General features: G+C 36.4%; 1 protein-coding gene across 1 annotated transcript in view; it reads left to right on the top strand.

Moving 5' to 3' along the window:
- Positions 1-12696, top strand: part of LOC114646052 (aquaporin-10-like) — a 62111-nt gene extending 49415 nt beyond the window's left edge. Inside the window, exons 5-6 of the mRNA XM_028794036.2 lie at positions 4642-4859; positions 7216-12696. Coding sequence (XP_028649869.2) covers positions 4642-4859; positions 7216-7510 — 513 coding nt within the window. The 3' untranslated portion in view covers positions 7511-12696. The remainder of the gene's footprint in view (positions 1-4641; positions 4860-7215) is intronic.
- Positions 12697-14110: the final 1414 nt, after the last annotated feature.

Here is a 14110-nt window from a genome sequence, read left to right as displayed (position 1 = left end):
GCACATGGCGGATGTTAGCCGACTTGCTGACCGCAACGTTAGGGGCTTCAACTATGGCGCTGACGCAACATCTCAGTGCCAACACTTTGCAGACTGTACTTAAAAGACACGCCCTCCTCACTGGACAGTTAAAAACACCAATCAAACTAACGATGACATCAAGTATTGCCCAATCAAAAGTAGGAAAGGAGGCATCTTCATAAAATGCGTGTGGGATGATTTGCATGAGACGCTGCTTTAAAAAAAAAATGATAAAAAAAATACGGGATAAATCCCGTCCAGTATTGATTCAAAACGGGATGCGCAATTTCATTCTCAAACGCGGCACGATTCCGTATTTTAAAGGACGGGTGGCAACCCTACAGTGCCAGGTAACCACCCATACAATCAGATTGTGATTCAGACTAGGAATGCAATGAATGTAATTACCCCGATCTACATACAAGGCGAAAGTCTTGCAACATTCAAAGATGATGGTTTGGGATAATTAGTACTTATTAAGTACAACATTGAACATAAAAGAGCTTATGAAGCCTTGAACCGAAAAAAGCAAGATCTCACAGATCATAAAAAAAAAAAAGGAGGTAATGTCGTTTTACTCGCTGTACATTTTAGTCAAACATTACCAGTTATTCCACGAGGGAGACCAGCAGATGAACTCAACGCGTGTTTAAAATCCATGCTTCTCCCACGGTCGGTTATATGTCACGTGTTCTCGGGTAGGTACACCAAAAAATGTATACATTTAAGCATGTAATGGGCAAAGAAAAAATGAGGTATACCCGAAGGCACTGCAGTAGTACTCAATGTAACTTTACTTCTTAAATGTTAATGTTTTACTGTTTAATAATTTATACGCTTCTTATATATTGTTCAAATTCTTTTATCAAAATACCAGTGACAGTGCAATGCACGATAACATGGACTGAATACACCATACACATCTGCCCACGGCCGCCCTGGTGTGCGCAGATAGGAGTTGATTCTAAAATAAAATAAACATAAAAAGAGTAATACATTCATCACCCATAAAGCGGATAGCAGACGTGACGTATTATATGTATACCACATTTCAAGTCAATACGTGAAACGGTTTGCAAGCTACATGTGATTTAAAATCCTGGACAGACCAACGAAAAGCCACGGTAGCAAATTATAGAAGAAGATTTTACTGTTTAATAATTTATATTTATATGAAATGTGCTTCTTATATATTACTTCATATTCTCATATGATAATGATGTTAATGTTGTTTATATTGATTTCTATGTTATTGTAAGTGCATCTATGTGTGTATATGTATGTATGTATGTGTATATATATATATATATATATATATATATATATATATATATATATATATATATATATATATATATATATATATAAAATATATATATAAAAAATATATGTGTATATGTATATATAATATATCTGTATATGTGTGTATATGTGTGTGTATATGTGTATATGTATATATATATGACAGCAACACTCATAACAATGACAACGTTATTTTTAAAATGTTTCCTTTACTTTTTCATAACCTCTTTAACACACTACTTCTCCGCTGCGAAGCGGGGGTATTTTGCTATATATATATATATATATATATATATATATATATATATATATATGTATGTGTATATATATATGTGTGTATATATATATATATATATATATATATATATATATATAGATAGATAGATAGATAGATAGATAGATAGATGTGTATGTATGTAGATATACAAATATGTATATATATGTATATATGTTTATATATATGTAGATATACAAATATGTATATGTATATATATGTATATGTGTCTGCATGTGTGTGTATATATATATATATATATATATACATATTTGTATATCTACATATATATAAACATATATATATATATATATATATATATATATATATATATATATATATATATATATATATATGTATGTATGTGTCCTGCGGTGGGTTGGCACCCTGCCCAGGATTGGTTCCCTGCCTTGTGCCCTGTGTTGGCTGGGATTGGCTCCAGCAGACCCCCGTGACCCTGTGTTCGGATTCAGCGGGTTGGAAAATGGATGGATGGATGGATGGATGGATGTATGTGTATATATATGTTGATATATGTATATATATGTGGATGTGTATATGTATATATTTATGTATATACAGTATGTTTATGTATATATATGTTTACATAACCTCTTTAACACACTACTTCTCCGCTGCGAAGCGCGGGTATTTTGCTAGTCTAATATAAATTGTTTGACAACCAGTCATATTTCTTTAAATCTATAAGATCAGTTAAGGCTTTCATTTTGCCAAAGATATAGCCCTTCAATTGATTGCCAACAAAATCTGTTTGTGAAACATGACAAAATCAATGAAATTATCACCATTAGCATTCAAGTCTACCATAACTACCAACATTTCTTTAATGTAAATTAGAATTAGCATCTACTTGTGAAATTGTAACCAACAGGAATTCAGAGTACACAGTGGAGTGGAGCAGAGTATACATTTGAAGGCAGGCAGCCTATGAAGGCACCTTAAGTCTAAAGAGTGGAGGTGGACAAGAGTGTAAATGTTGAGTATATTACTCTTATTAATACTGTAAAAAATCGAAATCAAGAAAGTTTGTTCAAATTGGGCAATGACAGTTTAACTTAGAAGAATAATCAACAGACTGGCACGGACAGAAATGTGAATTAGCCAGATATATTGAAAATTGTGGTTATTGGTAAATGAGTGGATAAGAAAGAATAAATAAGAGTTAAGTGGAGTCAGTGCCTTTCACCAGACTATTGGTAACACTTTAGTTTAGGTGTTGGAAAAATGCATCTATTACTTATTTACTATTATGTAACTCTTTGGGTCTTTATAACACAAAGCATCAGTAAAGTGTTTATTCATCTCTACAATGTGACCTGCTCACAAAACTTCACTTTGGAGTGGTCTGAGGTGCTTAACTGAGGCACATTTTTCTTGACATTACATATTTAGTATAAGACCTGTAAATCTTTCATATTAACAAATAGTTTTACCATCATGTCGATATGTCACACTGCACAGAGATGAACACGCTATCTACTGATGTTTTATAAGTGTTTTGAAGACCAAAAGATGCCTTTGGTAAGGTCTTGTTGCATAACAGTAAATGAGTAATAGATACATTTTTGCAGTACCTAAACTGAAGTGTTACCAGACAATTCATTTAGGTGAACAACAAAGAAAAGAGGTTGTACATTATAAAGTATATTTCAATGTGCAGCACTAAAGTGTAAGGACAGTATGATTGTGATATTATATATGCCTGTGCAATAATGACATCTGTATCAATAGAATAGCATAAGACTGTAAGAGAAAGTAAAATGGAAGAATTACCAGACTTATTTTATGCCAAAATGGTAAATGTAGGGAAAAGAAAACTAGAAGATCTGTATATTTTTGGGAAATCATATAGACCTATAAAACAGGTAAAACTGATGCAAAACTTTATTTTAAAATATGCTATTAAAACACATACTGTGACCAGCTGCTGATCATTTTGGCCATCATATTAATGATATATTGCACCAAGCCCTGAACCTTTTGTCCATTATATATCACCAGTAACGGCACATTGCACAATAACGTGCAGTGAATGCACTTGACTTGAGCATTCCTAGATTTCAAACTCTTTCTCTGTACATTTAACATTCATTTGCTCAGAGGTTGATGTGCTTGCTGCTTCCTGAGCAGCTCTTCTTTTATCCACCCTAGCGGTCCGCTTCTTCTCTTCTTCCGTCGGCATCTTTTCACGTTCAAACTGATTAAGTCAGTGTTTGTGTTGCAATTACTTAGTATGTTTTCCTTAATTTTTCACTTAAGCTGGCACTTAAATCATTCTTGAGGCAGATTGAAGACTTAAGATATGAAGAGGTAGGGGAAATGACGGCGAAGGTGGTAGGGAATGAGAACGGTGCCCGTACGCATGCGCCGCACGGCCACCATGCTGGGCACTTGCAAGAGTTGATTCTACAATAAAATAAAATAAAAATTAAAAAGAGGAATAAACGTAGAGGTCAATCATTACCCCGAAAGTGGATAGTAGACGTCACGTAGTATATGTGTACCAAATTTCAGGTCAGTAGTTCAAATGGTTTTCAAGCTACAGGTGATTTAAAATACTGGACAGACAAACGAACAGCCACGGTAGCGTATTATATAAGATGTATCCACTGATCACATTATCGTTTATGAATGTGCACGACACCACCTAGGGGGATCCACTGCTTTTTGATTTTATATTCATTTAAGAATTCATGCAAAAATCAAGGTGGGGTTAAAACCCTGATACAACCCTGATACTTGCAACTCCTAGAAACATCCATGATTAACAGTAAATTCAATATAAATGTTGGAATGAATTTTCAAGGCCGGGTTCAACCCTATTGTCATATGTACACACAAAATAATGTAAGTGTGGTTTAAAACAGGTCCACGGAGACATTCAGAACTTGAATTAATTATTTATTTAGAAACAATAGTTGAAGAGTAATCAATGCTTTTCTTTGGATTCCAGTTTGCTTTTCTATGCACAGTACTTATGCAATATGCACAGTCTAACCATACACCTTTTTGCTCTTGACCAGATTGTAGGAACAGCTGCTTTGCTGCTCTGTATTCTGCCAATTGAAGATGCCCACAATAGCCCTGCTCCGAAAGGCTTTGAACCAGTACTTGTTGGATTTCTGGTACTAGGAATAAGTATGTCGATGAGTTCAAACTGTGGTGCTGCCATCAATCCAGCACGTGACCTGGGCCCAAGACTCTTCACATGGTCTGCAGGCTGGGGGACAGCGGTGTTCACGTAAGTTCTTATAGAAGACATAATATTTTCATTTCCTTATAATTTAAGATTGCCTTATGTGTACATTCACTCCATTAATGTAACCTGCACATGCCAGATCTGCATTGAGAAAAAATAACGTTTGATTGTATCATTGACGCAATGGTAGAAAGAGCTGCCAGTTAGACTTCTTCACCATTAAATTTTGTGGATACCTTTGGACGTGCATTCCTGTTTGTGTTTTTATAGGTTACAACCTTTAATTTGTTTTTTGATGAGCAGTTTGCTTCTCCCTTTGATTAGACTAAAAGTTCCTAATAGATTTTCTGGTTTCAAATCCAATAATATTTAACTTCCTGGTCCTTTTGCTTCTTAGTATTCTTAGCTGACCAGTAGAAGAGCATCATTATAATTGAACAAAAGTACATATGCCAAGATTACAGATACAAACAGAATTAAGAAATTTTATGATCGGGATATTACATCTTTTTGTGGAGAAAAAAAGGTATAATCAAAGAAAAGGCTGGTATCTTAAGCATGTTTATCAGAAGACCAAAGTACCAAAACCAGGATGCTAACCAAAGTACAAGTCAATAACAAAAGATTAATACTCCTTCCCTGATTAATTCCTTGAAGTAGATTGAATTCCTTGTTATGATATTTTTGTTGATTCAAAATTCAGAGAAACTATTGAGTGAGTTGCTATCTTTAATAGGAAAAGTGTGAGGACATCACAGGTCATAAACCACACAACTGGCAACAGAGATTGGTGCTAAAAACACTATGGTGTGCACTCATGTACTCAACTCACAAAATGGTGGTGCTCATAGAAAAATGATAAACAAAATGGAAACAGGTTGAAGTCACAAAAATAAAGGAAAAAATAACTAATAATTAAAATACTATTCTAATACTTCCAAAAATTACACACATAAAAATAAGGATGTTGCCAAATTGCTTTTGACAATTAAGGGTCACATAATCATTTTAAGTTTAAGAATTGTCTGTATTATAATCAAGGTGTTTTTTTGTTCATCCTAGAAAGGACAAATAAAGCTTTTGACCAAGAGATGATGACACAAATAGGGATTAAAGAAAAGGGTACTGAAAAAGGCAGCCTCTGGTCGTACCAAAATAATAACAAACAAAACCAAAATGTAAGGTGAAAGTCACAGTAAAAAATCAAAACCAAAATTCTAAGTTTAGTATTGAATGCAATATCATGAATGCCATAATGTTATTGGTCACATGACCTATGTGTCACATGCCTAACAACAGCCATAACAACCATAATTAAGGCTATGTCCACTTGAAAAATCCACAAAACAATGGAGAATATGAAAAATATCACAACAAAATTAAAATCTAATAATTTTATGTAACATTATGAAAAATAAATGTAGAAATTTGCTAAATGAATTGCAGCTGTCAGGAACTTGTTTTGCTCATGCAATATTTGATTTTATTTTTGCAATTTCTTTTCTTTCATTCTTGATATATTATTTGGGACAATGGCTTCGGTTGCGGGCCATATGCTTTGGAAATGTCTAAACACGATGCCTATAATTAGGAGGCCTTTGGACACTTACCGGAGGTTTGTTTTTTTTAAAGACTTGCAAATTCACTTCTGACTTAAGAAAAGTTATGGAGTGCAAGTTTTGAATTAGTTTCTGATAACTCAATAAGCTATAATGCATTTACGTTTGTAATCAACCTGGGTTTTGACATTGAAAAGCCATCAGGTTTGTTAAATTATGTACGGCCAAACAAAGTTCCAGGCTGATATAAGCACTAGATGTGTAGAAAGCAGACATTGACAGGCTGGAAAGTACAGATACCAGGGAGCAAAATTATTTAATTTGTCCCCTGTGACCAAGAATGTGTCAAGTGCCTAAGGACATGGCATACCCTGAAAATTCTGAAATGAAACAAGTACTTCGCTGACACTGACTGTCCCCTCTGCTGTTAGACTATCATTTCATTTTCTAAAGCACTTAATCCAGACCAGTGTTACAGGCGGTGCTGGAGCCCATACCAGTTAGCATAAGGGTGCAAGTCAGGAACAAACCCTGGACATTGTGGGGTGACCAAATACATACATACAAAGCCACACACCAAATACACTTTAGGGCCAATTTACCTAACCTGCATGTCTTTTGACAGTGAGAGAAAACCGAAGCACACACGGAAAAACTGTGACGCAAATGCTGGTCTCCTTACTGTGAAGCAGCAGCAGCACTACTACTGTGCCACCGAGCACCCGCTGTTAAGATTAACTGTAAAAAAATCAAACTGCAGTAAAAGAAAAAGTTGTTAAATATGCTTGGAGTACTGTTTATCTTTAACTACATTATTTTTGTCTTATTTCTTTCTACAGGGCCTTTGATAACTGGTGGTGGATCCCTATTGTTGCTCCTATGTTAGGAGGGGTGATTGGTGCTTATATTTATCTGCTTTTCATTGAATTTCATCATGAAGATTCTGACATGGTACAGCAAATCAAGCCTTTGACGAATCAAGGGGATATTACATCACTTGCAAATAAAAGCTCCAAAAGTGGATCATTTGAGAACATTGCAGTTGATGGGGAGATGCAGATGCTTAGAATAGACCATGACAGCAAAGAAGAAAAGCCTGAGGAATGGGGCTATCACATCAGTAGCCGGCTTTAAAACACAGAACCAAGGCAAGACAGAAGATCACATTGGCTGCCTCAAAACATTTCAAATGAACTTTTAACTTGTTTAGTTCAATTTAGTTTGTTTATAGATAGAACTTTTCAGTGAAGATGTGCTCAGAGGGCTTATTCACATGCACTAATAGAAAAGAGCAACAAAACAATTACAGAAATGCAACATTTTCACGCATGAACATACATATAATTTTATATGAACAGTAAAATAGAAATACATAAATGTACCCTAAAATTCCGTGATTTTTATTGTAACAGAAGATCTTGCCAGTGGATGGGGAAGAGCAAAACAAAACTTCAATTAACAACATTCTTGGAGAAATACAGCCTCTGAAGAGACAATGGTCTATTGAGAAAAGCAATGTCACAATTCAGTTGACCTAAGCCTTCTCGCTAACCTTCTGCATCCTTCAATATCATATGGGGTCCATAACTATACTCTAGTATAACCCAGTGGGCTAGTGTTTTGATTGTCACTGTTGGCACTAATGGTTCTCATCCATTCTGATGTTCTCTTCCATAGCCAGGAGGTACAGCTTGATCAACACATCAGTGCCAGTAAGTGAAACAGCAGGACACCAAAGAAAAACAAGATAATGTGAAAAAGGTAGCACCAATGGCTAATAATGTTTGACTATTTTATTAAAGAAAAACAACTGAGAGACATTCTAGCAGCATATGTCACCTAATCCAGGTGTTTTATGCTAAAAGAACTGGTCTTCAACCTACATTAAAATGCTTTTCCTTTTCTCTCTGCCTGAAAGTTCTTTGGACAAGGAAGTACATCAATTACTTAAAAATAACTTCAACAAAGGATACTGAGGTATTACTGTAAGCTGGCAAGGTTCAGATAACGGAAACATTCTCTTTCATGCAAAATAATTTATGAATCCAGCTTCCTGGTACTGAAATGAAAATTGCCACCCTGAAAACTCTGTCTTGTTATTTTATTGAGTAATCAGGAAATTTAGACAGCTGATAGAGAAGAATTGAGAAAAACAGAAAGGAGTGCATATGGAGTTATTTAATTGGGAGAAGACTTATGATAGCATGCCACGTCAAGAGGCCCGGAGGTGCATGAGAGAGAAAGGAGTACCAGAGAAGTATGTAAGGATTGTTCAGGATATAAATGAGAAAGTGAGGACTCTGGTTAAAAGCAGCATTGGAGTAACAGACAAGTTTCCAGATAGAGTTGGTCTGCACCAAGGATTATCTTTAAATCCTTAAGTTTTTGATCTGGTTATTGATATGTTGACGTGTGAGATAAAAGACTATATTTTGATGATGATATTGTGTTTTGTTCCATCAGAAAAGAGAAAGTGTAGAGGAAGTTAGAATAATGGAGAAGGGTTTTAGAAGATAGAGGGTTGAAAATAAATAGGAAAAAGACAGAACATATAAGGATTAATGATGATCAGGATTCAGAGGTTAGCCTACAGGGAGAACTATTTAAATGAGCGGATACATTTAAATATCTAGGATCAGTGGTAGCTCAAGATGGAAAACTAGATACAGAGATAACCCATAGAGTGCAGTGTGGATGGAACAATTGGAAGAAGGTATCTGGAGTATTCTGTGATCAAAGAATTAAGGCAAAGGTTAAAGGTAAGGTTTTTAAGACAGTGGTGAGACCAGCAGTGATGTATGGAGCTGAGACATGGGCAGTAAAAGGAACACAGGAGAAGTTGTTAGATGTGGGAGAAATGAGAATGTTGAGGTGGATGTTCTGGTTGCAAAAAAAGACAGAAAAATAAATGAGACAATCAGAGGTACAACAAAAAAGGGAGAGGTATCTTAGAGAAAGTACAGGAAAATAGGTTGAAGTGGTTATAGACATGTGGTGAGGAAAAGAGTGATGGGGAATGGAAGTACAGGGGAAGGGAAAATGACGAAGGCCAAAGCAGAGATGGATGGATGGATTTCACTGAGGAGGTGGTGCAGGACCTAACTGTTTGAAGAAGGTTGATCAAGCACATCGACTCCACATGGAAGTGGGAAAAGATGAAGAGGAATGAAGGAAATTGAAATTGGGGCTGATTTTCTCTCTCTTTTTCTAGCCCCTCTTTCTATTTGCTATGTTAACTTCTCTTGAGAACTGTACATGAATGATGGAGCTGCAAACATGAAAAACTAAGCTGAATTTCATACAACCTGCCTGAAGACATCAGAAAACAAGCCACGTTTTCACAATACATACTTGTAATCTATTAGTTGAAACAATTTCCTCTTGAAAATTTAACTTGTCAAAAAAGTAATTAAAATACATTTTGCACATGAAAACAAAGAGGATCAGTACATTAACATATTCTTTGTTTTATTGCTGACATTGCAACTCACCAGCAACAATTATGAAGCAGAAGAATACAACTATTAGTCAATGTTATGGAAACCCTGGTTGTGTCATAAAGTATTGTAAGATAAAGGGATCAAATGAAAAAAAAGCAAAAAAAATCATACTTAAGGTCAAAATCAGGAGAGCAATCTGGGAATCAAACCAAAACAGAGGAAGCCAAAAGCAAAGTCAAAAAGCAAAATTACAGTGTCTTCAGCTGAAACAAAACCTGAACTATCTTGGGATTTTTGCCAATAAACTGTCTATATACTGTCTGAAGTATTTATTCAATCTACTGCAAATTCTGAAGAATCTGGATGTGGCCATTTTATGTGTACCACTGTTGCAAATCAGCGGGTTACCCTTTTGTCTCATCAACCTAATTGTTTAGCTGGCCTTTTTTCTTATTCTTCTCTCACTAAAGTGCTTTTGGATGATATGTGCATTTAGTATAAATTTAGGAATGTATCTTCTTAGTCATTGTTTTAAACAGATTAAGTGTTTCTATTATCATTTTATTTCCATTTACCTTATTTCTGCAGTTTGCTCCTTAAACTGAATCTAAATGCTGACAATTAGTGATGAGCAGGCACAGATGCAAATAACAAAGAATTATTAAAGCAGATCTGCTACTTCAATGTCACATTCATTTATGAACTAAGTGTTTTTCATCCAGCAGTGTGTGACGAGTTGTCATTGTTTATAATGGTAGTGGGTCATGACAGGTCATGAACTTGTTCGTGGTGGGTGGATGCTCCAACAATTGCACTTGTTCCACAAAACACCTCCAATGATTGCACTTAACTCACGAAGGAGGAAACCCACCCCAGCTCTGTTGATCGAGCTTAATTCACCAAGGGGGTCAAAAAGACACTTTTATGGGATAAAGTGCATCACAAACCCAAAAAAGGTTGAGAAACACTGCTAAGTAGTAATAAAAGGCTAAGTCGTCCTGAAGTTCAGTCCAGCAGATCTCCATAAATGCAGGTGTTCATCCCAACAACCTTCTGCTTTTAACTGGACTCCTGCCTTTATTACACAAGCTGCTAGTTCCCAGTTTCTGCATTTTTTTTGTTGCAATCCAGAAATTACAAAATGGCTTTGCTAAATTTTTAGGAGCATATATCAAACATTTGTGTGTGAGATTATTGTTCCTTTTCATGCTTTTTAAAATTTTACACTTTTTCATGTTCTGGTCATTAAAGCCTTTTTTATTAATCAGCTCGCAAGAGAATTCTGTACTGGAGTAGCTGCTCTCTTTGGTATCCAGTGTCATTTGCCCCTGTGTCAGTATTGCTCACCACGATCTGTCAGCATGTGGATATAGTTAAGGGAGTAAACTGCACAGGAAAAGGTGAATGAAAAAGAAAATGGTAAATGAAACTTAATATTTAAAGATGCAAATTTCTGCATTTTGTTTGTATGTAAATATACTAGCACATGTTTCTGAGTGCAAAGTAAGAGAAAAAATCAATTTGATCATTTAGAAGTAAGACTAGACCATTTATTTGTAAAACTGGTTGGAATGAAACACTGAAGCCACAGTGGTACCCCAAGACTGAACTTTGGAACTCCTGCTATAAAGAAAGCCAATAACATCATATGTCCTGTCACTGGTGGTCACATCATACCTCCCTCTGACTAGATGTTGACTCAGAGAGAGGGAGAGACTCAGCAGCGGATCATTGAGTTTGTGTTGTATTGTAAGTATTGCATTTCATGTGTCCTTTCTGGATTTGATGATTTCCCTCTCTAGTATTGACGTCTGCTCTCATTGGATGACCTGGACCTGTTAGTCTTAAATTGCCTAATAGACATACCCGTTTGTCTTACTTTTTTGCCTTTTACCATTTTATGTCCTTTTTATGAACATTTATATAGATTTCTGTATTTATAAAGGTACATGTTTAGAGTTGTCTAAACAATCCAGAGGTTTATGGTTCCCCTCTCCCTTGCAAAGCATTTTTGTGAATTTTAGGACAATAGAAAATTATTTTGACTGTTTAAAGTCAACTCTCTATTTTGTGTCTGTATAGGCTAAAGCATGCAGGTAGGAGTTGGGGACTGACTGGCTTGGTTTATATGAGCAGGCTGGTTAATGTCCTGACCTGCTTTTTGGAGCATTCAGAAGGCTTGACACCTCTTTTGCCATGTTTGTGACTACTTTATACAACAGAAAATACACTAAAACATATGCTAAAAACAAGATAGTTGTCAGTCAACCAGGCAGAGGCTTTGGTTTGCATAGTAGAACACTCAAAAATGAGTGCATAGGCTCAGGCACACAGAGTCAAAGGTGCTACTTGATGCCCAGCCATGCTAACAATATTGGCAGTCAGTAAGATGATCCCTGGAATCCGGACCATCCTTTTATAATAGACTGAAGCAAAATAAAACAACAAGCACTTGTGGGCCTTTCACAGGATCTAGTGTAGCAATTCATGTATGGCAACTAACTGTCCTACCAGTGTTACCAGGGTAAACTCAACTTTTCTATATTTGTTTATAAGTTTATTTATTCATTTATTCAGTTTATTGCTGCTTTCACCTAGAGTACAATATTTTGCACAATACCGGTTCTCTAATGGCCGATGATGTTACAAAATTGTAAGATGATGAACACCCTATAATGGGCTGTGTCTTTTACTACACATTTATTAAACACCATATTTCTGAGGTCCACTTGGTAATGATTTGTAGCTTTTCCTAATTTCAAATTTAAATTCTATTCTTTATGTGTGAATAATTTTTAAATATTTTGAAATATGGTATGTACTTTCTTTCATATTGTTTAGAGCTGACAGCTTTTAAAAACATTAGTTGTCTGTTTGTTTTAATAAATTTATTTCAATGTAAACCATGAATGTTTAAATTTCGTTTTTGGCTTCTTGTTGACATGTGTATAATCAAATCATTTCTTTTGCCATTACATCTTAGGTACAGAAATTTGTCTTGGCACTTTTGGAAACTCCTGAATGTAAAGTGTTGAAGATTACTACCATTGATACATTAAATGATATGCAAGAAATAGTAACAAAAACATAATTCTCAGTATATTTCCAGATTTAAACTGTTTCAGTCTTGCAATGTCCATATATGTCTCATCTATCTATATATATAATTCACTAAGCCGCCGACAAGTAGCCACCCATGGAAAGCACGCAGGAAGGGGCGTGGATTCACTAAGCCGTCGACAAGTAAGACACCCATGGCGCACGCAGGAAGGAGCCACGCCCACCAACTCTAAGACCATTGGATACGACGACAACTCGCAGAGCCATGGCCACCAACTCGGACGCGACGCCTTGGAAAACACGCCGTCATTTATGTTCTTCTGTGCTACAGTCCGCATGCACCTCTGAGCCACATTGACTGTTCATAGAGGCATGTTTCTTGCGGATGTGAATGGCTGTATGCAGCGTGTAAAACAGTTTGTGAGGGGTATCCCATGGGATCCTTAAAACAATCCTTTAAAACTGAGGTTAAAACACAATGAAGGAAGCAGTCTTTAAAAACCAATAAGCCCTGTGCCTCTTTTTCATTAGCGTCTCACCTGCTTCACCGATGCAGTCCCTGCAACAGTCGAGACGCTCTCTCAGCAGCTGACCTTCTCTGTGCCTGACTCCACTACTGTCAGTCGCCTGATTGAAAATGGCCTTTTGAAGGGGAGCTATGGACCCGCTATACCACAGGAACACATTGCCTTCAAGCCTGCTCTTGCTCACTCTAACGTACCGGCTTTCTCTCTCTCCTCACTCGCTAGCACACTGCACGGGGGGGAAAAATGCCCGCAGCATGACTCCACCCGGAAACCGTTTCAGCCACACTTCCACACCCCTCGCTACGCTGTGAGTGCGATGATTATTTATTTAAAAATGGCCTTTTGAAGGGGAGCTGTGGACCCGCTATACCACAGGATCACCTGTGACATTGCCTTCACATTGTTTTCCTTTTATTTATGATCCCGTCGAGCAGATCAGACACTTAGGCAAACAACACTGAATAATCAATAGCTGCAACTACTTTGCCCGCCCCAACTCCTCACCTGAGTCGGTTTCGTCTGTGTTCAGCAGTGTTTCCCAAACTCGGTCCTGGTGAAACCCTGTGGATGCAGGGTTTTGTTCCAACCAGATTCCTAATCATTAATGCTGGTGAAACTCATCAGGGATAAGTCGTTTTTTCAAATGTAGCCGTGTAGCAGATTAGTCTAGCAAGATGTAATAATCCGAGATGAATGCGCGCCCACGC

Source organism: Erpetoichthys calabaricus, chromosome 2, assembly GCF_900747795.2.
Source record: "Erpetoichthys calabaricus chromosome 2, fErpCal1.3, whole genome shotgun sequence".
NCBI lineage: Eukaryota > Metazoa > Chordata > Cladistia > Polypteriformes > Polypteridae > Erpetoichthys > Erpetoichthys calabaricus.
The sequence above is the reverse complement of the archived record's forward strand: the minus strand, read 5'-3'. Positions and strand labels throughout refer to the sequence as shown.